This window comes from Durio zibethinus, chromosome 18 (genome assembly GCF_047325235.1).
Source record: "Durio zibethinus cultivar Kanyao isolate XHJ-2024 chromosome 18, ASM4732523v1, whole genome shotgun sequence".
Lineage (NCBI taxonomy): Eukaryota > Viridiplantae > Streptophyta > Magnoliopsida > Malvales > Malvaceae > Durio > Durio zibethinus.
The window spans coordinates 14,580,650-14,608,234 of NC_143179.1; the positions used below are offsets into that span (position 1 = coordinate 14,580,650).

The 27,585-nt window shown below is 33.4% G+C and overlaps 2 protein-coding genes across 4 annotated transcripts; both read left to right on the forward strand.

Moving 5' to 3' along the window:
• The first annotated feature begins 1,178 nt into the window (after positions 1–1,178).
• LOC111299699 (ferrochelatase 2) lies at positions 1,179–21,355 on the forward strand. 3 transcript variants are annotated; one of them, XM_022895077.2, is made up of 11 exons: positions 1,282–1,656; positions 1,733–1,792; positions 1,854–2,018; positions 2,776–2,919; positions 3,851–3,952; positions 5,162–5,265; positions 5,368–5,494; positions 15,765–15,917; positions 19,188–19,288; positions 19,668–19,869; positions 20,913–21,355. In XM_022895077.2, the coding sequence occupies exons 1-11, from the start codon at positions 1,615–1,617 to the stop codon at positions 21,135–21,137; spliced, it is 1,425 nt and encodes a 474-aa protein (XP_022750812.1). In that variant the 5' UTR covers positions 1,282–1,614; the 3' UTR covers positions 21,138–21,355. The 3 variants fall into 3 exon arrangements, with proteins under 3 accessions (XP_022750811.1, XP_089603806.1, XP_022750812.1); XM_022895076.2 differs by having other exon boundaries at positions 1,179–1,656; positions 1,733–2,018; XM_089747680.1 differs by lacking the exon at positions 15,765–15,917 and having other exon boundaries at positions 1,179–1,656; positions 1,733–2,018.
• Positions 21,356–23,894: 2,539 nt separating this feature from the next.
• Positions 23,895–27,323, forward strand: LOC111300600 (patellin-3-like). Its single transcript, XM_022896224.2, has 4 exons — positions 23,895–25,605; positions 25,757–25,881; positions 25,970–26,105; positions 26,894–27,323. The coding sequence occupies exons 1-4, from the start codon at positions 24,316–24,318 to the stop codon at positions 27,146–27,148; spliced, it is 1,806 nt and encodes a 601-aa protein (XP_022751959.2). The 5' UTR covers positions 23,895–24,315; the 3' UTR covers positions 27,149–27,323.
• The last annotated feature ends 262 nt before the right edge of the window (positions 27,324–27,585 follow it).

Genomic DNA, 27,585 nt, shown 5'->3' on the forward strand with positions numbered 1-27,585 from the left:
ATTCTGAATTTTTAGTTAAACAAAAAAATTTCACAAATTCATATTTTTAGATATAGTAAAAAAGTGAAAATTTAGGAACATTATTACTCACTTATTTATTAAAATTTAAATTTAAATAGCTTTTTTTAATTTAAATTTATAGAAGCAACCTTACGTTTTGTATTAATTTTGTTTCTTTCATTAAATTTAGGGATATTAATTTTACTTGAATGGAGATGGAGATGGATATAATTTTAAATTTTTATTGGGTACGGAGATGGAGACGAGTAATATAATACTTGCTTCGTATACATACTCTACATATATATTTATATATATTTAGTAGATAATTTTTATTAAATAATATAAATTATTATTTTGGATTAATTATAATTAATGTATTTTTATTAAAAAATATATTAATATATATTTATAAAAAATATTTAAATATATAAAATAAAAAAAAACTAAAAAAATAAATTTTTATTTTTATTTTTTTTACAAAGTTACAGGTACAAAAATTATCTATACCCATTGAATATCTACAAGGATAGAAATGAATATAGATTTGAAATACTCATTGGACATGAGTACGAAAATAGATATAATATAAAAATTTAAGAATGAGGATGAAGATGGGGGTTCTACCTTTTCATATTCTACCCATTATCATCTCTAATCAAACCCTTAGTACTTTACATATGTTAATAGCTTAAAATAAAACCAAAAAAAAAAAAAATTATCAAAAAACACATGAAAAAAATCCTCTTCATTATTTAAAAAATAATGAAAAGCTTTTATTATTTTATTCAAGGGTGATAATTTAAGGGTGATAAGTAAATTTTCAATTAAATCTAAGGTTAATATTTATTCAAATATTTTTTATCTTTCTAATTAAATTTTATTTTTTATATTTAATTTAAAATTATTAAATTTCAATCATAGATTTAATTAAAAATATATAATTTCATTTTTAAAAAAATAATAAAATCTTTTACTATTTTTTAAATATTAAAACGAATATTTTTCAAAAAAACATAAAACCGAAAAAACAAGTAAAAAGGTATTATTTTTTTCCAAAATAATAAAAAAGTTATTGAATTTCACATTTTACTTAAATAAATTCGCTTGCTTTAATTTTAAATAAAATTTTAATCTTTAATTTAAATAAACTCTTAATTTTTAATATTTTAGTTTTTGTAGAAAAAGAAGAAAAAAAAACAGAGATGGCACGATTGAAAAAAATAAAAAAAATGGTAGGTGGTAGTGAATAAAAAGGATGGAAAAGATAGAGGAGGATAGAAAATATTAAACGCAATGGTGGTTTTATACAGTTCTCATGTGTCGCTGTCATACCCTACCTTCCCTTCTTTGTTTTTCTTTTCTTTCTTTTTCTTTCCCATAAACATGGAAAACAAAGCATAATTATTATTTGTTAAAGAAAGAAAGAGATTTTGCAGCACTCTTTTGCTTTCATCTTGGCTTGGTCAGTGCTATTTTTGTTTTTAGGGATTTGGGGTTCCACTTTGAGTAAGAGAGACTTGTTACAAGTTATTAAAAAGCAATGAGAAGTGGTAGAATTCAGAGCTGCACTTCGTGTTCAGCATCATCATCATCCACATTTCCTCATCCTCCATGCCTCTCCTCTGCCTCTCGCCATTGCAAGTTCCCTCTTCTGTATGTCCTTTTCGTATCAACTTTAATGGGTTTTCTTTCTTTGTTTGTCTTTTCCCTTAATCGTTTGCTTTGATAGGCTGTCGCCTGGAGCTCTTTCTCTTTCTCAAAGGGTGTCGAGAAATTGCCTAGTTCCAAGGTATTCCTCTGGGTGGTCTCAGACTCAATTTTCATTTTCTAAACAATCGAATTACAAACAGTTGTTGAGCGTGGGCGTGGGAGCTTTGGTGACTTCAAACACCCAAGGTATCTCCACTGGGACTCTTATTGCCGATGAAAAGATTGGAGTGTTGTTGTTGAACCTTGGAGGTCCCGAGACTCTTGAAGATGTGCAGCCCTTCTTGTTTAACCTTTTCGCCGACCCGGTTGGTTACATTCTTTTGCTTTCTTTTCTGATTTATGACTCATCTTCAATATGCGAACACAACAACTTCAGCAGTTTCTTCTATGGAATACCATCACTTAGGCCTTGCTTGGTTGCTCTAATACTGACCATTGAGACAACTTGAGCTTGTTATGTGAACCATGAGATCATGGAAACAAACATAATTATACTAAAAAAAAAAATACTAGCAAACAACTTGGGCTTTATCACCATGCTAAGTATCCTACCCAAGATCAATTGGCAATAGTGGAGAGATCCAACCTGAATATATAGCCGCAACAAATCCTATATGGCATAACAATACTTAACAATTAGCTTGTCTCGTTAATATATAAATCCTTTGTTTCAAGACGTACTTATACTTTTTGCTGTGCGATTGAGATCATGATGATCCAACAAGCTGTGGTTTCTTAGAGGGAAACATGGTTGGTGTAGTAAATCAAGTACAACCTCAGTTCTTAGAAGAACTTGAAAAGCCAAAGATTAATTCCTTTTGATAAAAAGTAGAAAAGGGTCTAATACAGTTATCTCATAACCTCTATTTACACGCTCTGAGACCGTAATAGCATCTAATAATAACCCTTAGCTATGTCCATGTATTATTATATGCTTCTACTTAAATAAAAAAAATCCAAAACCTCCAAAAGAATTGAATTCCCTTTTGTCCCTGCATCAAGTTACTACGATAATTTTTGTATTCCTTTCTGTTTTATTATGTTAATCATCTAATTGGACAGGATATTATACGGCTACCAAGGTTGTTTCGTTTTTTGCAAAAGCCCTTGGCACAGTTTATCTCTGTTGTTAGAGCACCCAAGAGCAAGGAAGGTTATGCTTCAATTGGTGGTGGTTCTCCTCTTCGACAAATAACTAATGATCAGGCATGATTGTTTTTGTTATCATTAGAGTTTCTGATGGACATATTTATATGTTATAAAACCTACCATTTTCAGTTCACTATCATGCTGATTAAGTAATCCGGAAGAGAAAAATTAAAATTGTGCCCAAACTATTATGAATGAATTTTTACACGTTTGAGTTGTGGCCATGCGCAAACATGTGCTGTAAACATTCACTTTTTGCTTATTTTTTGTTGCTGTTAGCTGGTGTTACCTTTAGTGGTAATATTTTATTCTTTTTTCCCCTCAAATAAGTTCTGTTGGAGGCCTGTATCCTTGCTCTTGCAACTTTGAGGCAAAAGTTGATAGAAACAAGCAAGTGAAATTAATTAAATGTTGGAACTGGTAATGCCAGTTATCAACCTAGAGGGTAATGCTTCTAGATTTGACTTTTCACTGTGGCAACCAATTAATTTTTAAAATTTTTTAAAATATATTCTTTTCTATGTGCAACTGCAAAAATCAATGAGTCAAAATTGTAGAAATTGATTAATTGTTATTTATGAGTTTATTTTGTTTATGGTTTAACTTTTGCCACCAATTTAATTAAGATTTCAAAGAGCAGATAAATAATTGGCATTGTTTTGGCTGATGGTTTGGATGACTCCTTGGCTATCAAAACTGAATATGTAGCTTATGTACATGTTAGTATTTCTTTCGTCAGCTATGTTGCCCGGACTTGAGGGTGACTGTTGGATACTTACTGGTGTATGTCCAACAAGGGTATGCTCGATTTTTTCTAAGTTTTTTTTTTTTTTTTTTTTTTTTTTTTTTTTTTTTTTATTTGGAGGGTCAACCCTCCATACTCCTGTCTGGATATGTGTCAGACACAGGTAATTCAGAGAAATGAAGAGTTAGAGCAACATAGTTTGTCTGTCTATAATTTTTATTGTCCTATCATTACCCATTTCAGGCTGAAGAGTTGAGAAAGTCACTTTGGGCAAAGAATGTCCCTGCAAAAGTCTATGTTGGTATGCGTTACTGGCATCCATTCACTGAAGAAGCTATTGAGCAGGTATTTGGTTGGTATTGGTCTTATTTTTGCTTGACTGTTTGAAATTCTAATGCGGCTGCCTTTTTTGTTTTATTAATTGATGTTATTTCCTTTCTTAACAATGCTTTATGTTTGTCATACATGAGCATGTCAAGGATGTATGAAACCTTGTACTTGGTAGAACTTCATTCTGATGGTAATTTACAATCAAAATCTTATCCATCAGGTTTTTCTTTTCTTTTTTTTTTTTTTTTTTGAGTTGTTAAAATAAACAATGGGAGGGATCTTTGGAAATTTGAATGCTCTTCCTAGATCCTCAATATGGCATGTTGATATTCTTTGGTATCCAAAATTAATGTTTGACAGTTCATATTTGATTAACACATTTCAGAAAACTAGCTGTGGATGTTCTTCTGTCTATTGCCACCTGCTAATATTCCAATATTATGTATCTTTGAAAATGAGTGCATTTAATTAGATCCAGTAACTACAATAAGAGACAAAAAAGCAAAATGGAACAGTGAAAAGTAATTATTGGATGTTTTGTGAAAAGTTAATATGGACTGTTATTTTAGGATGGAGTATCTGCATGTGTCCTTGTGTGTGTTTGCTTGCTTGTATTCTGAGGACTAAAGGATGGTGTATATGTTGCTGCTATACGCCTCTTGAAGCAGTTAACTTTAGCCTCTGATTCGAAATCATTTGAACTTATTTGATGAAGATATTACTTTACCTTTTGGAAGGTTCTGAAATAAATTTTATTCAAACTTGATTGGATTTGAAATTTCTTTAATACTTTTCATGATGCAGAAATAAGTGAAATTACCAAAGTGTTGTTTAACTGTTGTAATGTTTCAACTGTAAGTTATTATTTAATGTGCACATTAAAAGTTTTATTGCTTGCTTTCTGAATTTATGGGTTGCTACTGGATAGCTACTCTGTATGATTGGATTCAACTGACTTCAAGTTGGGTTACTGCTTGTTGTCTTCTATTCTTAAAAATGGGTCCACTTTTTCACAGATAATATTGCTCCTCTTGGTTTCCATTGTGGAATTACTTGTAATAATCTGCTAGTTTCTTTTGGTAGTTCTGCTGTCTATCCGGATTGCCTGTCAATGCATCAATCTACTATAAAAAATAATCTTTCTTTTTTCTCCACCTTCCTTTATTTGAATGTGGGTTCTGGTGATATATTCTTATTTTTACGTTCCTCCTAACAAAAATGTAGATTAAAAGAGATGGAATAACAAAGCTTGTTGTACTTCCACTTTATCCACAATTTTCAATATCAACTAGTGGTTCAAGCCTTCGACTCTTGGAAAGTATATTTCGGTGAGGAATAAGGGCACTTTTCTTGCATTCTTTGATGTAATCTTGCAGTATAATCTTAAATCAATTTTCTTCCTCTGACAATGTAATCATTTGTTTCATCAGTGACGATGAATATCTAGTGAACATGCAGCATACAGTCATACCTTCTTGGTATCAACGTGAAGGATATATAAAAGCTATGGCAAATTTAATTGAAAAGGAGCTGCGAAAGTTTGATCGTCCTGAAAAGGCATGTTTTAAAACTTTTCTTGTATTCTTGTTGACTGAATTTTGGCAAATTGTTCTTTCATGGTTGGTCATGGTCTGAATTAACATGTGATGTAGTTATGTTATTTATTGTTTGATTTACACATCAGAAAAAAGGGTGTTGCATCAAAGTTTCGTATGAAACTGATGCAGTTTTCCTAAGTGAGTTTCTAATTCTCTTTTCATGTTTTACTTCACTATATTGAAAACCTGAAAGCTACCTGATAATATTGTGAACAGAGCTGGTTGACTTCCTCCTGAAGTTCAGAAGATTAGCCTTTTAAATTTGTGCAATACTATTTGAGTAATCAAATGAAGGCAATCGGTTTAGATCTTATTTTTAAAATGGTTTTCAAAATATTGACCTTTTGTGTAATTGGATTTTATTATTATTAGACTCATGGGTTTTGCCTTGTTATTTATTGGTTTGTAACTGTCTTACATGTGAGAAAGAAGAGAATGGTTGGCTTTATATGGACCAAAAAGATTAAAAAAAAAAAAAAGGCTGGGTTTGTTACACATGCAATATGAGAAGGAGAAGTACGTCAGGAATTAAATCCGTCTTTTATTCATAGAAGTCAGACCATTATTTTGCCTCATTACTGATGAGCTAAATAGGTTCTTTCTGGTCTTTCTTGGGTATCCATACGGACTGTTTCTATCCTATATCTCTTCTTGGGGATTGCATGATTTAATCAAATTGCAAGGGAGAACCATGCTGGTTCAGCTATTTGGCAGTTGGGAACAGTTTGAAGACCTATCTGTTTTGGGAGAGATGTTCAGCTATTATTTTCATAATGTGTAAAACAGTATGAGAATATGTCTTATTTCTTAAAAATTATCTATTGCAGAAATTGAATGAATGATGTTTGAAATTTTAGCTCAAGTAGTTAGATTTTCTATTTCTGTTTTATAATATGGCCAAGTTGCAAAAAATTGGTTGGTAAGATTGCTAGAAGCACACATATTAAGTTTTGGAGTGTTTGATTTCCTTGCTTCAGATAAAATTTCCATGCAACAACGTGAGATAGATATTGCTGCCCAGGTGCTCAGCCTGAGCCTTTGGATAATGGGGTTTAAGTTAATTGTTTTTGTTTCTTTGAGGACAATAATTCAAGCAAACAAAGTGGGGCATATATTGTCTGTGTGCTTAGCATAAGTGAATTGATCGTAGCGTTGAAATTTCTTTAGTGTTTATTAATAAAACAATAGTTCTCCTGTAAAATACAAATAGTTTTTTTTTTTTTTTTTTTTTTAATGTAGAAATCTGATTCTCCTACATTAGTGCAGCTTGATTTTTTAATTTATTTTGGAAATATTTCTCATTTTCTCTTATGATTTAGTCAACTATTTTGATTGTGAAGTTTTTAGGGATTTGTTTATATTCTAGAGTAGAATAATTTTCCTTCCTTTTATTATTTTTTATTTTTTGTTTCATGTAAGTTGTTTCCTAATAAGGAACTTCGTTGTTCCTATTTATTTTGATGTACTCGTTCATTGTAGATTGAATAAGAAGAAATAAGGACAAATGTTCTTTAAGTTTTCTATATGGTATTAGAGCAAGTTGGCCTGAACCATTAAACTGTAACCACACGAGTTTCTATTATGGCTAGTAGGAGTGAGAACTCTTCTTCTATAGAGGTATGGCATGAGGAAAGTCACAAAGAGGTAATGCTCCAACAAACCCTTCAAAATAAGTTTGTAACTTTTGGAACTAGTTTACTAGCACAAAAAGGTAATTTCCTAAACGCCTTAAGTGTTCAACGGTAAAATACTCAATTTTGGATTGTTGATTCAAGAGCATCAGATCATATGAATGGAGATGCATCCTTATTCAACACATATAGACCTTGCTACGATAATTATACTGTAAAAATTGCTGATGGCTCTCTTTTTCGAAAGTGGCAGGAATAGGTTCTGTTGTAGTTTCGAAAGACATAACACTTGACTCTATCCTCCATGTCCCTAATTTAAGCTGTAACCTACTTTTCATTAGTAAGCTTACGAGGGATAGATGTTTTGTCACTAAATTTTTTTCCAGCTTGTGTGAATTTCAAGAATTGGGCTTGGGGAAGATTATTGGTAGTGCTAGGATGTGTGCATGGCTCTACCTTTTTCAAGATGATGCACTTGAGAGACCCAAAACTCTTGTATAGCCTTAGCCTCTAGTAGTAGTAAGGATGAGCTTATCATGTAATGGCATTATAGATTAGGACATCCAAATAATTCATACCTAAGAAGGCTATTTCCCTCATTATTCAATAACATCTCTAAAGATTTTCAATGTGAAATTTGTCAACTTTCCAAGCACACTCGAAATACCTACCCTAACCTTTCCTATAAATCATCTCAGCCTTTCTTAATGAGCACAGTGTCATTTGGGCACCATCAAGAGTTAACAATGTCATAGGTTCTAGTTGGTTTGTTACATTCATTGATGATCATACTCGACTCACTTGGGTATTCCTTATAAAAGAAAAACTCGAGGTTAGCCAAGTCTTTCAAAACTTCAATAGCATGGTGCAAACCCAATTCCAAGCCAAAATCTAAGTCCTAAAAACTGACAATAGAAGGGAATATTTCAACTCTGTTCTTGGCCCTTACCTCACCAATCATGGCTTTATCCATCAAAGTTCTTTCTTTAGCACTCCACAACAAAATGGGGTTGCCGAATGCAAAAACAGACATTTGATAGAAGTAACTAGATTCCTCTTGTTGACTTCTAATGTGCCTAAATATTTTTGGGGAGACACTGTCTTCACTGCAACCTATTTGGTTAACCGAATGCCTTCTCGAGTTCTTGGCTTTAAAACACCTTTTCAAACTCTCCTTGCTTCCTACCCACAAACTCGGTTGATCTATTCCATTCCCATCAAACTCTTTGGTTGCATTGCCTTTTTTCATGTTAGCTAACAAAACTGTAGCAAGCTTGATCCCAAAGCCTTAAAATGCATATTTTTTAGTTATTCCCCAAACCAAAAAGGCTATAAGTGTTATTCACCCATCACAAAAAAATTCGATGGCTTTATGGATGTCACCTCTTTAAGAATCTTCCATACTACAACAAGAGTGATATTCAGGGGGAGAATGATACTCAAGAATATCAATTCTTAGCTATTGACTTGCCAATTTCCTAACCAACCCCTTCAAAACCATATTCCCAGCTAGCCCCTTCAAAACTAGAATCTCAACCAGCCCTTTCAAAACCAGAGTCTCAACCTACCCAACCTATCAGCCATGCAGATTTTGAAACCCAACCTCTTCAAACAACTCTTGACTCTACAAACCCTAAGGTTATGCAAGAAAAAACAAAAGAACTAATAGTCTACTCAAGGAAGCAAAAACCATAGGAAGAAGTGGACAATTGCACACAACCCAGCACTAAAAGTCAACCTGATCCGAGTTTCCAAGAACTTGAAACCAACACAGGTAATATCCCTATTGAATCTGAAATTGAAACTGAAACTTGTGAGCCAACTTGTGACTTTGACATTCTTATTGCATTAAGAAAAGGTGTGAGATCATGCACCCGGTACTCTATTTGCAAGTACATCTCATATGACAGGTTACATCCAAACTTTTGAGCCTTTACTACTAACTTTGACAATGTGCAAATTCCAAAAAATATTCAGGAAGCCCTGAATGAACCAGATTGGAAGGCAGTAGTTCTTGAAGAAATTAAGGCACTAGAAGAAAATAGGATATGGGAAATTTCAGATTTGTCCAAAGGTAAAACCCTTATTGGATATAAGTGGATCTTCACAATAAAGCACAATATAGATGGAAGTATAAATAGGTTTAAAGGTAGACTTGTTGCAAAGGGTTTCACTCAACCCTATGGGATAGATTGAGGAGACATTTGCTTTGATAGCCAAACACAATTCAATTAGAGTTCCATTGTTACTAGTAGCCAACTTGGATTGGCCTCTCCACCAACTTGATATCAAGAATGCATTTTTAAATGCTGACTTGGAGGAGGATGTCTACATGGAAATTCCCCATGGTTTCGAAAGGCAAGACAACATGGGCAAAGTGTGCAAACTTCGAAAATTTTTGTATGCACTTAAACAGTCTCCTCGGGCTTGGTTTGAACTGTTGACCAAGGCAATGAAGAGGTATGGATTCTTTTAATGTCAATCTGACCATACTATGTTTGTTAAGTTCACTAATGATGGAAAAAGAGTTATTTTTATTGTTTATGTGGATGATATCATAATCACCGGAGACCATAAGGAAGGAATAGATGAATTGAAGAAACTCCTTGCAAAGGAGTTTGAAATAAAGGACTTGGGGTTCCTTAAATATTTCCTTGGGATGGAAGTGGCTCTGTCTAAGAATGGAATATTAGTGTCTCAGCATAAGTATGTACTTGATCTACTCAAAGAAACCAGCATGATTGGATGCAAACTTGCCGATACACCCATGCACTCAACTAATAAAATTGGAAGTGAAAATGGAAGCTCTCTTACTGACAAAGGGTGATACCAAATACTAGATGAGAAGCTTATTTACTTCTCCCACACATGACCTGATATCGGGTTTGCAATAAGGATGGTGAGTAGATACATGAATAATCCAACCAAGGGGCATCTTAAGGTTGTTTATCACATCTTACAGTACTTAAAGAAGAGTCCTGGTGAAGGGCTATAGTTTAAGAAGTCAATGTATGAGGCAATCAAGGTGTACATAGATGCTGATTGGGCTGGATCAGTAATAGATAAAAGGTCCATTATTGGATATTGCACTTATGTTTGGAAAATTTTGGTCAATTGGAGAAGTAAAAAACAAGTTGTTGTATCTAGGAATAGTGTTAATGCTGAGTTTAGAGCAATGTCCCATGGTATTTGTGAAGGAATTTGGCTGATGAGGTTACTTGGAGAATTAAAAGTTCAAACAACATCTATGACACTGTTTTGTGACAATAAGGCTATTATAAGTATTGCCAAAATCTTGTTTATCATGATAAGACCAAGCACACAGAGCTGGACTGACATTTCATAAAGGAAAAGATAGAAAATGGGTCGGTCAAACTGGCCTATATCCCTACAAGTTCACACATTGCAGATATTCTGACTAAAGCTCTTCCTAGAAGCATTTTTAACGGTTTGAAATCCAAGTTGAGTATGATTAACATTCATAACCCAACTTGGGGAGGAGTGTAGAAATTTGATACTCTTACATTAGTGTAGATCCGATTCTCCTACATTAGTACAACTTGATTTCCTAATTTATTTTGGGAATATTTCTCATTTATTCTTCTGATTTAGTCAGCTATTTTGATAGCCAAGTTTTTAGGGATTTGTTTCTATTCTAGAATAGAATAATTTTCCTTTCTTTTATTATATGTTATTTTCTGTTTCATGTAAGTTGTTTCCTAATAAGGAACTTCACTGTTCCTATTTATTTAGATGTACTCCTTCATTGTAGATTGAAAAAGAAGAAATAAGGACAATTGTTCTTTAAGTTTTCTACATTTTATTGAAACACTTTAATATCTTTTGTTACATACTAGTAGAAATTAGCTTAAATAATCTATCATAAAATAATTCTTTGGAAATATTTTACTAAAATCTTGAATGTAGCTGAATGGAGATGGATTCTTTGTGAAAACTTTGCCTCCTGACTATTGATGGTGAAAATTGAAATCTCCAAAATTTAAGTAGGCCAGTTTGAATTGTCAAGTGACTAGCTTGTTTGCAAGAAAGCAACGACCATGATAACAAGGAACTTGAGGTAATTTTTGGAGAGTTCAAGCTTATCCACATGCAAAGAATGCATTAGGACATTAAAAATATAGTTTTCGTGTATAGAAGGGTTTTATTCTTAGGATGTAGTGGGATCTATTTATGAAAATCTTATATCCAAGACGGTATTTTCTAGTTGTGGGATCTCAAAGGGTTTTCATTGACAGTCTGGTGTTACATGTTGAATGAAAATTTTTGGAAATATGGCTCTAACTTTTAGTGTGGTAAGTTTTGTCTTTGGCACTGCTAGGTAGCTCGAATTTTAATGGCTGGGTCATTTCCTTTTAAGTAGAAGGTATCATCGTCTTGAATGCCTAAAGAGTTGGAAACTCTGATGATTGTTCTATTAGGATGTTATAATGTCCCATTTAATATCTCCAGAACTTCTCACTCTCTTTCTATCTGAGTTGCGGTTTATTAGTTACTAAAGAAATTTCTAGAATAAAACTATTTTATTTTTTTATATTTTTCTTATTACAATGCTAGAATTGCATGAAAATATATAGGTTAAAGACTAAAAATTCTCAGCCTTAAAACCTAAGATTTTAATGCATTAAAATAGCTAATCAAAGGAGTAATTTACTTTCTACATTTAATAAGAAAATATCAAATGGATTTGGTGTAATTACCCAAATCACTTCTTATTCTAAAAATAAGAGACTTAACTAAAATAGATAAAGTCAACTAATCAAGTAATAATGAAGATAAGAGTTTCACACTCCTTCTCAAGCTGGGTGGTAGATGTCAATCATGTCTAGCTTGGATTTAAGATTCTCGAACTTGTTTTGAGAGAGAGCCTTAGTAAGTATGTTTGCAATTTGGAGGCATGTGGGAGTGTAAACTAATCTAACAATTCCTTCTTCTATCTTCTTTTTGATGAAATGACGATCAATCTCCACATGTTTAGTCCTATCATGATGAATAGGATTCTTTGCTGTACTTATGGCAGCTTTGTTGTCACATAATATCTTCATGCATTCTTCTGCAAAGACCTTTAACTCCCCTAGCAATCTTTTCAGCCAAATTCCCTCACATATGCCATGAGACATAGCTCTAAACTCAACTTTCGCGCTACTTCTAGCCACCACATATTGCTTCTTGCTTCACCAAGTAACCAAATTTCCCTATACATAGGTACGTTAACCAGTAGTTGATCTTCAATCAATAACGGATCCAACCTAATCAGCATCAGTGTAAGTTTCAACATTTCAACGTATGTCTTCTTAAAAAATAACCCTTTGCTAGGACTTTTCTTTAGGTATTGTAAGATTCGATATCAGCCCTCAAGTGTTCCTCGGTTGGGTTGTTCATGAATTTGCTTACCATGCTAATTGAAAAACCGATATCTAGTCTTGTATGAGAGAGGTAGATGAGTTTCGCAACAAGTCTTTGATATCTGCCCTTATCTATTGGTGGACTTCCTTCTTCCATTCCTACCTTATTCATTGTGTCCATAGGGGTGTCAGCAGGTTTGCATCCAAGCATTCCAATGTCCTTCAGTAAGCCTAGGACATACTTATGCTATGAAATAGATATGCCATTCCTTGAGCCAGTTACCTGCATGCCAAGAAAATATTTAAGGTGTCCCAAATCTTTGATTTCAAATTCTTTGGCTAGGAGATTCTTCAGGTTGCTAATTTCTTCCACATCACCTCCAGTAAGAATAATATCATCTACATAGATAATAAGAATGCTATATTTCCTTTAGGTGAATGTTTGGCAAATATGGTGTGATTGGTATGGCATTGTGAAAAACCATACTTCTTTTTCACTTTTGTTAGTGTATCAAACCATGCGCATGAGGATTGTTTGAGACTATATAAAGACTTTGAAGCTTACATACCTTGCCAGAATTGTCCTGGTTTTTGAATCCTAGAGGGATTTCCATGTAAACTTTTTCTTCTAGGTTGCCATTAAGAAATGCATTTTTGACATCTAGTTGGTGGAGTGGCCAATCTAGATTTGCTGCCAATGATAATAACACCTGAATTGAATTAAGTTTAGCAATTGGAGCAAATGTCTCCTCACGATAACACCATAAGATTGAGTAAATCCTTTTGCAACAAGGCGAGCTTTGAATCTATTAATATTTCCATCTGCATTGTGCTTGACAATAAAACTCCATTTGCACCCAACTGGATTTTCCTTTTGGGTAGTTCTGAAATCTCCCATGTTTTGTTCTTTTCTAGGGCCTTGGTGTTGAGTACATGATCTAACATCTTTTCTTAGAGCAATTGGTTGATCAAGATCGTCAAAAGATTCAATTGAATTAGATTTAGTAAGAGTGTTACTTGTGTTAGTTTCAAGTATCTCTGGAATCGGTTTAGATTCTTGGTTTTGCTTTGAAGGTGTACATTCTCCTATGTACTTCTGATTTTTTTATCTTCTTGAATAGATAATCAATTCTTTGTTTGTTTTCCCTTGTGTGGACTTCGAGCTTGGAGGATCTGGTTGGATGTTTTGGACTTGAAAGGGAGTTGGAGGATCTGGTTGGATGTTTTGGATGTGAAAAGGAGTTGGATGTTTTGGATGTGAAAGGGAGTTTGAGAAGTGTTTGGTGGTTCGGTAATAAGATCTTCCCAAAGCTGATATTCTCATGTGATTTGATTCTTCTGGCTGTTTTGGGAAAGTAAGGTTCATTTTCAAAAAAGGTAACATTCATGGAATGGTAAAATTTCTTTGTTATTGGTGAGTAACACTTGTATCCTTTTTTATTCGAGGAGTATTTGAGAAATATGCATTTGATGGATTTGGGATCTAACTTGCTTTGGTTTTGTTGGCTGGTAAGAACAAATGCATTGCATTCAAACACTTTAATGGGAATAGACAAAATGATTCGAAGGTGAGGATAGGAACTGAGAAGGGATTGGAAAGGGCTTTAAAATTTCAGGACTTGATAAGGCATTTTGTTTATAAGATATGAAGCAATAAGAAGAACCTCACCCAAAAAATTCTTAGGTACATAGGTGGCCATCATGAGGGATCTTGCAACTTCCAACAAATGTCTATTCTTTCTTTTAGCAACGCCATTCTGATGAGGAGTGTTGACACATGCGCTTTGATGAATTATACCATGCTCCATTAGATATGATCCAAGAATTAAATTGTAATATTCTTTCCCATTGTTAGTTCTCAACACTTGGATTTTGGTTTTGAATTGAGTTTGGATCATATTGTTGAAGTTTTGGAATAGCTGACCCACTTCCGATTTTTCCTTCATAAGGAATACCCAAGTAACCTTGGTGTGATCATCAATAAATGTGACAAACCATCTGGAGCTAGTAATGTTATTTACTTTGGAGGGACCCAAAATGTCATCGTATATCATTGAAAAAGGATGGGATGGTTTGTAAGGCTGATTAGGATATGTGGTATGAGTATATCATTGAATTTGATTTCTCTAGTTTTACACTCAAGGCATTTAGAAAATTACCTTTTTGTGCTAAAGAACCTGTTTGAATAGGAGTGGTAAGGTTTTGCAGTGATTGAGAAACGCTAGCTTCGAGGTTAAAGGTAACCTTTGATGCTGGGTTCTCCTTTTCGTTGGCCATGTTAAACTCTGAATTAAAATTTTCAAAGGTTCAGATTGAGCTCTAATACCATGAAGAAATCTCTAGAATAAAACTATTTTATTTTTTTATATTTTTCTTATTACAATGCTAAAATTGCATGAAAATATTTAGGCTAAAGACTGAATATTCTCAGCCTTAAAACCCAAGATTTTCATGCATTAAAACAGCTAATAAAAGGAGTAATTTACTCTTTACAAATAATAAGAAAACATCCAATGGATTTGGTGTAATTACCCAAATCACTTCTTATTCTAAAAATAAGAGACTTAACCAAAATAAATAAAGTCAATTAATCAAGTAATAATGAAGATTAGATTTCCACAGTTACCAACACATTTTCACAAAGTTTGTGCATTAAGATTGGAAGCAGCCTTTTGATGCTCGAAAAAGTTCCAGTTACTAACTACTGAAGTTTGATTTTGGTCTTGATTGACAAGTTGAAATGATGAACTCATTGAAAGGTTGAACATGTCTATTAATCATCTGAATTTGCATTGGCAGCTAGCAGCTTTGACAACTAAGGTTGCATTTGGTTTCCTGCCTTTTGGCTCCTAATTTTTGAATTACTAATGTTCCTCTGAACTTTAGTTTGTGAGTTAGTCTGAATGTATGTATTGAGGTGTCTAGTAGTCTTTTCCTTTTCTTTCTTTCGTCTATTTATTGACACTTAAAATCCTTTTTCACTGCATAAGAAATCAATATGATATGATTCCCTTCATATCATTCTCTGTTATGTCTCTTGATCTCTTTGTGATTGCTTGGAAAGTTCCTAGGTGAAGAGGGCCTTGGCTATTATCTTTTTGGCAATTTGCAAATCTTTGTTTAAAATTGTGCTTCCTTGATTTTCTTGTTATTTTAGGAGCTTGTATCTTTAAATTTGAACAGTTCTCGCCTTACAATGTTCATCAGCATACTTAAATGAGACTACATATTACAGGTGATAATATTTTTTAGTGCACATGGGGTGCCACTTGCATATGTAGAAGAGGCGGGGGATCCTTACAAGGCAGAGATGGAAGAATGTGTGGATTTGATAATAGAGGAATTAGAGAAGAGAAAGATTGATAATGCATACACTCTTGCTTATCAGGTACTTCTGTTTGGAATATTGCCCGACTTATCTATTTCACTTCTTAATTTTCAAGTTACAACTTCTGATATGTGGTTAAGTTTCGATTTTGAAATTATACGTGGATGGAAAGTAAAATCTTGAACTAAATGGAGGAAAGTTGCTATGTAAATGCTTAAGGAGATTCTACTTTTCTCTTCAGAAGATGCATGTGCTGGTGGGATAATGCTATGGCTAATATTTTTTCCACTATTGCACTATTATTTTAGTTTGATGTGGACTATGCTATGTATTTTTAAGCCTCTATTGTACTAATATTAACGTTGTTTCCATGTAGTCGGCTATCAGTCATCAATATTTTTGCTACTAAGGTAGGTTTACAAACATGGCTGCTTTTTATCCTTGATAAGATGTCTCTAGCTTTCTTTCAAAAACACTTTAACAAAAAGGTAGTTAAATAGTGGTCAGCAATTATGAAGATGATGGAAGAGCAGATTTCATAAGTAAAAGCTCACAATGAAAGGATTAAAGGGTTGACTAGCATTTGTTTGCAGCAATCAGAAGATCTGTCAAGGTGAAAGATGCTGGAGATGTAGACGTAATGATTAATGATGAAATATGTTTTATGGGGATTCAATTCCTTATATGTCTGAAAAGCCTTCAGAGATACTAAATTGGACTTAACAATTGAAAATTGAGTCTTATGGGAAGAAATGCAAGATCAAGCTGAGTTTTTTGAAATTGACACGTATTAGCCATGTCTGAAATTGATTATCACAATTCATAACATTACTTAAATCGTAGATGAAATATATCATCCATAATCTCCTAGATGCTTGAGAAATACTACAATGCGAAATTTTTAGTGTCAAAAATAAAAGGAAACCCCTGGACACAGTAAAATTATTTGCTTCAAAATTTAGACATAGATTATTAATGTAACAAGCAGGGCTGCTTATTCCAGAATTCAAACACGGATGTTTGGCTATGTAACAAGTCTAGTCATATTTATGCTATTAGTTTTATGCATCTCTTCTAGAGCCCTTTGTTGCCTGAAATTGGCACTTTCAGCTGAACCACTCATGTTGACATGACACAACATGAATGCAAGTATACATATATGTTGCTGGCTTCCCACAAATTTCAGGGACACCAGTACTCACCAATTCAATTTGTAAGAATACTATCACTGGAGATGGCATGTGGAAGTAGTCATGCCAGAGATTTTGTTGTGGCTGAAACAAATATTTCCCCATATCCACCAACAATCTCCCCTGGTTTTGATTTGTTTCAGTTTCTAGAGAATATGTCAATGGGAATAGAAGAGAAGAAGAGAGTCTAAAGCTTTTAGGAAAAAAAAATATACAGGTTCACATATCAGACTTCAGAACAAAACTGAGAGAAAAGGAGGAGAGAACAATGGAGATGGAGCACACAAAAAAGAAGAAAAAATGAATTCTTTGGTGTACTCAGGGTCTTTATAGTTTGATTGTTAGGGGTTTTTAGCTCTGTTATAGGGTTTGGTCACTTGGGCCATAATTAAATTAAACTGTTCATGCAAATAGCAACATTTATTACAAAATCTAAAAAAATTAATCCACTCACTTTGGGAAGGAAAATATGTAGCTTCACTGATACATTTATATATTTATTTTCTTGATGTTTTGCAAAAAAGGTAATATTATTATTTGAAAATTACTTAAATGCTTTGGCTTTAGTTGTGCTGAAGGTTTTGTTGGCTAGGCTATATTATTGTTTTTCAGCAAATATGATTAAAAAGTTGATGCAGAAGGTAAAAATTATAAAAGCATTATTGTTGTGTGGTTGACATACTAAATCTATATACAACATTAATTGAAGATCTTGAAAATGTTGTTTTACTATTTGTTGCCTTAGGTATAGTGTTTATACTAATGCAACGTATGCATATATATCTGTACTTGACTTTCAGATCTTCTTTAACCAAATTTGCGGTCCAAAGATGTGGACAATAGGTGAATGAGATACTCAAACACATAGGCAAGCAGGAAACATAGACTTAGCTACTTCAAATAAATGTCATTTTCTTGTTAATTATTCCCTCTCCAATGGATTAGGAATACCATTGAACTCTTCTGTTAGCAATTGACATGCATCCAGTTTCATGCTACCTTAGCTTTGAATTTGGGTAATGGCTCTTACATTCTGGTGTAACCCCAAATCAGTTGAGTCTAAGATTTGCTGAAGCTTTATGTTTAGGTCGAGCCTCTTTTCTTAATGCAAATTGATTTTAAGTTGGATGCTTACATGGTATTTGATCCCAACTTGTATGTTCTTCATTTGTTACTTGTGTTTGTTGTCTTGTTTTCATAGCTTGTGTTACCTCTATTTGTCTCAATTGTTTGCTAAGCCTACTTATGAGGGAAAGTGTTTATTGGTCCTGCTTATGAAGAAAAGCTAACTTATTTTATATGTTTTTATATTTAAGCAGTGTCTTTCCATTTATTGTCAAGTGGTTTTGGGTTATATGTTTAACATTTTTCATCTTCTTCTATCTAATGGACTTGGTTTTTGTGAGGAAGTTCTTCCAGAAAGTAATTTAAAATTTTTATTTCATTTAGACTGATTGTTGTAGTTGTTGGCATTGAGTGAGTTAGGTCAAGTCATTTTGAGTTTGGGTGATTTCAAAATTTTTACTTTGAAAGCCATTTGGGTTAGAGTGGGCTTGGGTCATGACTTTGAAGTTAATTCAAGTTGTGTTTGGATTCTTTCTTTGTCAGCTTTGGGCTGCTTGTGTCACATTTCTACTGACAAGTAGACGTTAATTGACTTTAGCAATTGTGGCTTGGTATAGTGGTTGTTACTCCTCTTTAAAAGGGTTATGGTTTTAGATTCAAATCTACTCCACCCTTAGACTTCCTGGCTATGTACTGAAAACTTTATAATTTATTTCTTGAGTTAGGGTCTCTTTTTTGGTTGTTTTGAATTTGAGTCACTTTGAGTGTGGGTAGTTAACTTTTTGTTTTTGGTGGATCGATGTTGGGTATGATTGGGTTTATGGTGAAGCAGGTCAGGCTGGGTTTCTCACATTTTTCGGATGCAATTTTAAATATCTTATTGTTCCATAGATTTGAATAAGGTCGGGTTGGGTTTATGATGGATTGGCTAAGGTTTTTCCACCTCTAACTGGATGTATGTTTTATTTCTATTGACCATCATTTTTTCCTACTTGATGTTACTTGTTAACATATTTTGCACAAATTCTCTATGATGGCACCTTCTTTTGTTAATGGTTGGTTAATGTTCCTGCAGAGCAGAGTTGGGCCTGTGGAATGGTTGAAGCCCTACACTGATGAGACAATAGTTGAGCTAGGACGAAAAGGAGTTAAAAGTCTTCTGGCTGTACCAATTAGGTAAGTATAATTGTCACAATGATGATAGTGTGATGAGTGATGACATCAAAAAGCTAGTTAAAATTTTCTAGCTTTGTGTTTGTTGCACTTTTCTTCAATCATAACTTCTTTCTTTGGCCGTTGAAACTGCAGTTTCTTTCAAATTTCTTATATTTGATTCACTGCTTTGTGTGAGCATATTGAATCTCTTGAAGAGATTAATGCTGACTTTAGAATCAGGCATACAAAACTAGGATAATGTGATATTGTAATGACATTAAATAGCTTCTATTTAACTTTTTGTAGCTATTAGTGTTGCATTTTTTGTTCAATAATTACTTCCTTCTTTTGGCTACTAAAACTTTGATTTCTTTTGAAAACTTTGATATTTGATTCACAGCTTTGTCAGTGAGCATATTGAAACTCTTGAAGAGATTGATGTTGAGTATAAAGAGTTGGCTTTAGAATCTGGTATAGAAAATTGGGGTCGTGTTCCTGCACTAGGATGCGAGCCGATGTTCATTTCAGACTTGGCAGATGCTGTAATTGAGAGTCTTCCATATGTTGGAGCTATGGCAGTTTCAAATCTTGAAGCTAGACAGGTACGTTACTAGTTTCCACAAATTATTTTAATTGAAGACAAGTGCCTTACGCCCTTACCTAGAACATAGAAATATGGCTTGGGTTTATATAATATTTGAAGCCTCAGTACATGAAAGTATGTGGTGTGTCTGCCTTTTGCTTGAAAGGGGTGTGTTGTTAAGTTGGTTGTTTGTGCATGGTGGAGATGGTTTTTGTTGATGGGTTAATGGAAAAGTAGGAAGCAAAGCTTCCAAAAACTGTGAGCGGATGGAAGAACAAGTTGACCAAGTCTAGCAGCTAGTCATTTGCCTTTATAGGCTGAGAAATTTAAGAATTAGTTAGATTTTAGGCTTTGCTTGGTATAAAGAATGGAAAGGGATGAGGATGGAAAACTTGTTTAATTCAATAATTAAAATCATAACTTTTTTACTTTGTAGCTTAATCATTAGATTAAGAAGTTTTTCGTTATCACCCTTTCCATTCTTCCTACGAAGCAAAGCCTTAGGGTCAATGCTATAGACAAAAAATGGTATGCAAAAACAACACAACCAAATATATCTGTACGTGTGAATGGACCAAATTCAACAGCCAGTCATTTGCATCTTACATAGCATGCATCACCTTTAAATTTGGGTTTGCATTGTTTTGTGTTTGGGTTAATTCGGATTTGTGTCAGATTGCGTTTGGGTGAACTTGGATTTGAGTTAAATGGGTTTGGCTTATGGATTTTTTTTTATCAAATCTGATCAATCAGATTTGTTTGAGTTCGGGAGAGTTGAGTGAGTTTATTGGGCTTAGATCAGTTTTGGCAGCTTTACGCATGGTAGATGTGTGGTTAATTAGTTAAGAAGTATTTAACTAAATTTATTTGTAAGAATATCTAATTGTTAAATTAGTAACTTTTTTTTCGCAGTTTTTTTCTTTTATTACATAGGATGGCAATAACCCAGAGGGGAAGGGGAATAATGAATAACATTTGTTGTGGCAGTGATTCTAGAAAATATATTTATAATGCTACCGTAAGCATGATTTTATTTGACTAGAGATGTTTTATTTTCTGCAGTCGTTAGTTCCCCTTGGCAGCGTGGAAGAGTTATTGGCAACATATGATTCACAACGTAGGGAGCTCCCACCACCTGTGACTGTTTGGGAATGGGGTTGGACGAAAAGTGCTGAAACTTGGAACGGTAGAGCAGCCATGCTGGCAGTTCTTGTGCTACTGCTCCTAGAAGTCACAACCGGGGAGGGATTTCTGCATCAGTGGGGCGTATTGCCCCTGTTCCGCTAAATCAACTTTGATGCTGTTATACAGAAACAAATATTAACAAGTGTAATTTTTCAAAAAAGCAGTAACGTATGTACATTCTATTAGTATATCTTCATGGGTAAATTACATTGGATGCTTAGACATAACAACACCTTTATCACACTGATTCGGTGAATAGTTTAGATTTTAGACACAAGTTATGCCAAAGAAATAAAAATCTGTCAAAGGATTTTGGAAAAGCAAATTGTCTTCATGAACCTTGACCTAAAGGACCAAAATAATGGGCATAGGTTTTTTAGAGTAAATTGTGCGGGAAAGAGAAAATCAGAATATATATATACACGCAGCGAAATTTAAAAATTTTAACTCTCAATCAATAAGATCAGGCAATGATGCTGCTCTGTACAACTTATTAGCAGCTAAAAGGAACATTAAAATTCGACGTAGATATTTTTGTAGATACGGTTATGATGAATAATCAAAAAAAATTTTAGAATTTTTTAGTTGGGTTGTAACGAATCTAAAGTTATCCAAATATTTAGCTTATGATGGTATTAAGTTCATCAAATTCAGTATGAACTTAAGTTCTTGAACATAATTTTTTAAGTTCAAACTAAATTTGATTCAATTCGAAATATTTTTTGAAATATTTTTATATTAATAAAAAATATTTTTATTTAAAAAATTAAAATATTAATATTAAAAATCTTTTAATATTTTAATTTTAAAAATATTTTACACTTCTATTCAAGTAAAACTTTTAAGTTTAAGCTTCATTTGATCCACAATGAAATATTATTATACTAATAAGCATTTTTATTTACTTTTAATAAAAAAAATTAAAATATTCATATTGAAAGTCTTTCAATATTTTTATTTTAAATAATTTTATTTTGTATATTATTAAACATATTATTCAATAATAAATAGTATTATATTGTTAGTTTAATAATAAATGATAATTTATTAAATAATATTAAGAAGCTGATACTACTAATAGCTTCATGAAAGCTTTTGAATAATCTAAAAAAAAAAAAAATTTAATGGGGTTATTGAAGGTATTTCTAGCTAAAAATGCTTTTAATAATCTCCTTATAAATTTTTATGACGTGATTATTCAAGGCATTTTTTGTCAAAAATATATTGAATAATCTTGAAAAAAAAAATTTAATGGGGTTATTGAAGGCGTTTCTGATAAAAAATCAAACACTCTCTAAACTATATTTTCCCAACTAATAACATAAAGTAACATAATTCATAGGGCGAAATGCCCATTGATATAAAAAGAGTTTTAACAAATATTTACAGACCCTTTATAACAATTATCAAGCATATAAGTTAAGTTTTCAAAAATTTTTTAGGATTGAAAAAGATTACACAAAACACAAGTATAAAAAAGAATGAAATAAGCTAAATTATTTTTTAGTTGCCATTTCTATCATGTTCATCACTAACAATTTTATTGTTTTCTTTTAATTTCAACCTAAAAAAACTAATTTCTTTCCTTAATTGCATATTCTCTGTGATAACATCAACTTTATGAACATTTTCCTTTCATTTTGAAACTTCATATTTCAAATTTTGAACATGACTATATAAATTTTTTTTTTTTTTTAGCTCCAAAATAATCTTTTTTGCTCTTTTAAAAATTTAAGATCATGTCATAAATGAAATTCACAAATAGTGCTCTATAATCACACCAAAGAAATATCAATAAATAAATTTAAGCAAAAACACCCAAAAAATACCACTAAATTTATCAGCTTACAATCACACCAAGAAAATATCATAAAACAAATACTAGCAAAAACACTAAAAAAATACTAGCAAAAAAATCAAAGAAATACCAATAAATTTATCGAATATTGTGGGCATCCATAAAATTTTTTACCAAGATTGCTATTCGTCTATTCGTCTATCTAACTATCTTTATATTGTAGTAAAAGAAAATGAGTTCTTCTGTAAAATCCCATTCTACAAGGTGAATAGCTAAAATTAACTTATACGTATTTTGTATCATAAGACTCTCCTCTAGAAACCCTACAATTTTAATATTTTGAAAAATAAATTAAGAGAAAATCAGAGCATGAGAAAAACCAAAAATTTATACCAACATTGAATTTACATTTTTAGATGAATTGATATTTGAAGAAGATATTATATTCAGATATTATTTCAATAGAAAAATTTTCTCAATTTATGATAAAAATGAAAAGAAATGAGGAGAAAACTTTAAACTAAAGCTGTCTTACAGATAGAAACAATAAAAAAGAAAGCAAAAAAAAAAAAAATAGAATAAACTTAAAAATCAATCATAATAAGTTGAAGCTATTATTATACATGGATAAATTAATTTTACGTTATATTTTATTTGTCATAACTTTTACACATGAGCAATTTAATGACATGTAAGATGCATATTTCTTAAATTAAATAATTATTCAAATATTTGATCTTAATTTGAGTATTTACCATTTTTTAGAAAGATCTAATTTTTGGAGAGATTGCTGTAAATTCATTATAGACCGTATCTCCTTGCTCAACCTTTGTAGCGTAATTATTCGAAGAATATGTACGATGGAGCAATTGAGATTAGAATAACTGAGTTCTCTAACGGACGGAAATGATTGTGCATCTTAGTAGGTCCCACCTGTTGTAAATGATGGAGATGCAGCATAGGACATAGAGATGAAGAGGATCCTAGGTGTCTGTTGTCCAACACATCAACGGTTGAATTTCTGCACTTTTTGCGAATTTGCAGTTGCAGTTGGGTTGTTTGGCCCAAGCATTAATGTTAATCATCATCAAACACCCAACAAAGCACATATTTTCTCAAATGAAAATGCCGCCACCTGCGCCGATAATTTCTATGTAACGCCCGTTGGGATATGGAAATGGCATACGATTATGCAGCTAATGAGCACTGATAAGCTTTACAGATTGTAAAATGGAGAGTAGTGGGTCCCAAAATTGAGAACATATGAACTTGACAGCTTGTTTTTCTCCTTAATCCAACCCCACTCCTCTGCATAACCCCCATCAAGCTCTTCTACATCTCTCCCATCTCTTTAAAAACTGCCATCTCTCCCCTCTCAAACAACAAATTGACTCTCTCCCTCTCTCGATCGTTTCCATTTCAGCATCTTAACTTTTTCTTTTTATTTTACATTCCAGTTGAAATCAAGAATCAACATTAGCTATGGCTGACGAAGTTGAGAAGACAGCCCAGGATGGAGTGCCGCAAGCAGACGAGGTGGTTGTTGTTCCTGACATGCCAGAAGCTGAGAAACCTCCAGCGGCTGCAGCAGTAGCGAAAAAGCCACCTCTGGTACCTGAAAGCGATGAAGAACCAGTAAAACCAAACCAGATTGAGGAGGCTTTAGAGACTGAGATATCAAAACCAAATGGTGATGATCAGGAAAATGTTCCTCAGTCGGGTTCTTTCAAGGAAGAGAGCAGCAGGATTGCTGATCTTTTTGAGAATGAAAAAAAAGCTCTCGGAGAACTTAAGCAACTTGTTCAAGAAGCGCTTAACAAACATGAGTTTGGCGAGATAGCAAAGCCACAACAACCAGAAGCAGATAAACAGGACGAGAAAAAAGAGGTCGTGGTGACCGAGGACGAGAATGAACCAGCCGAAATAGAGCCAAAGGATGACGTGGTTACTGATGAACCGAAGCTAGAAACAGAAGAAGAAACAGAAACTGTAGCCGAAACAAAGGATGAACCTGCGAAGGAAGAAAACATTAATCTGGTTGAAACGAAGCTTATTGAAAAAAAGGCTGCTGCTACTGCTGGCTCCGACACTGTGGAAGACGATGGTGCCAAGACCGTAGAAGCCATTGAAGAGACTATTGTTTCAGTCTCTTCTTCAGTTCAACCAGAGCAATTACCAGCAGCTAAAAAGCCTGCAGATGCAAAGGCTGATGTGGTATCGGAAGACGAAGGAAAAGATGCTAAAACAGAGGACAAAGTAACCCCAGAGGAGATATCCATATGGGGCATACCACTTCTAGCAGATGAAAGAAGCGATGTTATTCTCCTCAAATTTCTAAGAGCCAGAGATTTCAAGGTGAAAGATGCATTTGTAATGCTCAGAAACACGATTCGTTGGAGAAAGGAGTTCGGCATTGATGAATTGGTGGAACAAGATTTGGGTGATGATTTGGAGAAGGTGGTATTTATGCATGGTTTTGATAAGGAAGGACATCCAGTGTGCTATAATGTGTATGGGGAATTCCAGAACAAGGAGCTTTACCTGAAAACATTTTCGGATGAAGAAAAGAGGCAAAATTTTTTGAGGTGGAGAATCCAATTCCTGGAAAAGAGTATTAGAAAACTGGATTTCAGCCCCGGTGGCATATGTACTATTTTTCAGGTCAATGACTTGAAGAATTCCCCTGGACCTGCAAAATGGGAGCTTAGACAAGCTACCAAACAGGCTCTTCAATTGCTCCAGGACAACTATCCAGAATTTGTTGCCAGACAGGTATTACTGTTATTGCTATTAATGTTGTTTGTTCTTCCTTTCATGTCATATTATTATCAAATTTATTTTCCTTTTTGTCAATAGTAATTGTTTAGATTGCATTCTTGGATCTTACCTTTCTTCCGAATTGGGGTTCTGGCTGGTTGTTTAGGTGTTCATCAACGTACCATGGTGGTACCTTGCAGTCAATAAGATGATAAGTCCATTTTTGACCCAAAGAACTAAAAGCAAGTTTGTCTTTGCTGGCCCTTCAAAATCTGCAGTGACCCTTTTCAGGTCAGTGTCTAAAGTAAAATTTACTTTTTTTTTTTTTTCTCTCTACCTTTGTTTGTATGAAATTATTTTGTTTTGTACATGTAATTAGGTACATCGCTGTTGAGCAAGTACCGGTAAAATATGGTGGACTGAGCAAAGACGGTGAATTCACCAGCACCGATCCCGTTACTGAGATAACTGTTAAGCCAGCGGCGAAGAAAACAGTAGAGTTACCAGTTACTGGGGTAAGTGGCTTTTCTTTTTGCTCTCTCTCTCTGGTCAAGGGCATCATCCGCTTTTTCAAGAATCCAAAGCAGAAAATTTTGGCCCCAGCCTTTGGGGATTCGGATAGTAGTAGTAACTTTTAATACTGCCTCCATCTTTGGATGCTCTGGACACTGCTTTTGCTTGGTCTTTGCTGGTACCGCTTCCTTCTGGCTTTTGTTCAACAACAGGACAATGGCCCCCCCATAAAAACAAAAAGTCACCAACAATTGAAGTGGACTATGTTTAGAAATTGATGAGAGAATTAAAAACACTTGTCAGAGTTAAAGTATTAGGAGCTTTAATCTATAGTACGATGCCAAAATACAACTAATAACTGTGTAAGTTCAAAGGATAGGGATCACTTATGGGAATAAGTTTTGTATTTTATATTTTTAAATTAAAATTAATTTATGATTAATTTAGATTAAAATAATATTTTAATTAAAAAATAAGAAAGAAAAACAAAATTTGCACTAACATAAGTTCATCCAGCCGTGAATTCAAAAATCTAAGTAGTCGTAATAGTCCTAAAAGATTTTTAGTGACGGCCTTCAACGTAGTATATTAAATAATTTTTCATAGTTAGAACAGAATTGCGAAAATCAATTAAGAAAAGAAAAGAGAAACATTTGTCTGTTATTACTAGTATTTGATTTCTATTAAATCTTAGGCTATGTTCTACTTATTATAGTGCACAATAACTGCAAATTTATTTTAGTATTTTAATTGCTTGAAGCTTAAATCATCCCTACTATTTGCGATGCAGGCATGCTTTCTGACATGGGAGGTCAGAGTTGTTGGATGGGATGTGAGCTATGGTGCAGAATTCGTACCCAGTGCCGAAGACAGCTACACAATAATAATCCACAAGGCTAGGAAGGTTTCCTCTTCAGAAGAACCGGTGGTGTGCAACAATTTCAAGATTGGTGAGCCTGGTAAGGTTGTTCTCACCATAGACAATCCAACCTCCAAGAAGAAGAAGCTCTTCTATCGCTCGAAGACCAAGCCTACAATTGATTAATAGAGGAAAAAAAAATAAAAACACCGAGCATTCACTTCTAAGATCATTATATTTACGTTTGAAAGGATGCATTGGAATTCTGTTTTGCTCTGCTTCTAGTAAAAGACAAGTTTTTAGCATTAATCTTGATTTTTGAAGTTGTTTATTATATAATCAATTATTATTTTACATATAGTTATCGGATTTGTCTATAATATATATCACACACTACCTTCAAGATGTATTCTTTTTCCTAGTAAATTGCGAACTGTTGTTGGTTTCTTGGATTCCCACAGATGAATCGATATGCTTGCTTTTGGGGTTTTGGCCGCCTTAATTTTCAAGGGAAAAAGTCTCTTTATCGTAAACTGGTTCTTCCATTTTCTTAGCCAGGCCTGAGGCTAATTCCCTATTACAGTTTTTTTTTTTTTTTTTTTGAAGTTTATACAGGTGATGAA

Coding starts and splice junctions, on each gene's coding strand:
- LOC111299699 (XM_022895076.2), top strand. CDS start 1,544: ATGAGAAGTGGTAGAATTCAGAGCTGCACTTCGTGTTCAGCATCATCA. Junction 5,495..15,764: donor AGTTTGATCGTCCTGAAAAG/GCATGTTTTAAA, acceptor TACATATTACAG/GTGATAATATTTTTTAGTGC. Junction 19,289..19,667: donor CTTCTGGCTGTACCAATTAG/GTAAGTATAATT, acceptor TTTGATTCACAG/CTTTGTCAGTGAGCATATTG.
- LOC111300600 (XM_022896224.2), top strand. CDS start 24,316: ATGGCTGACGAAGTTGAGAAGACAGCCCAGGATGGAGTGCCGCAAGCA. Junction 25,882..25,969: donor TCTGCAGTGACCCTTTTCAG/GTCAGTGTCTAA, acceptor ACATGTAATTAG/GTACATCGCTGTTGAGCAAG. Junction 26,106..26,893: donor TAGAGTTACCAGTTACTGGG/GTAAGTGGCTTT, acceptor TTTGCGATGCAG/GCATGCTTTCTGACATGGGA.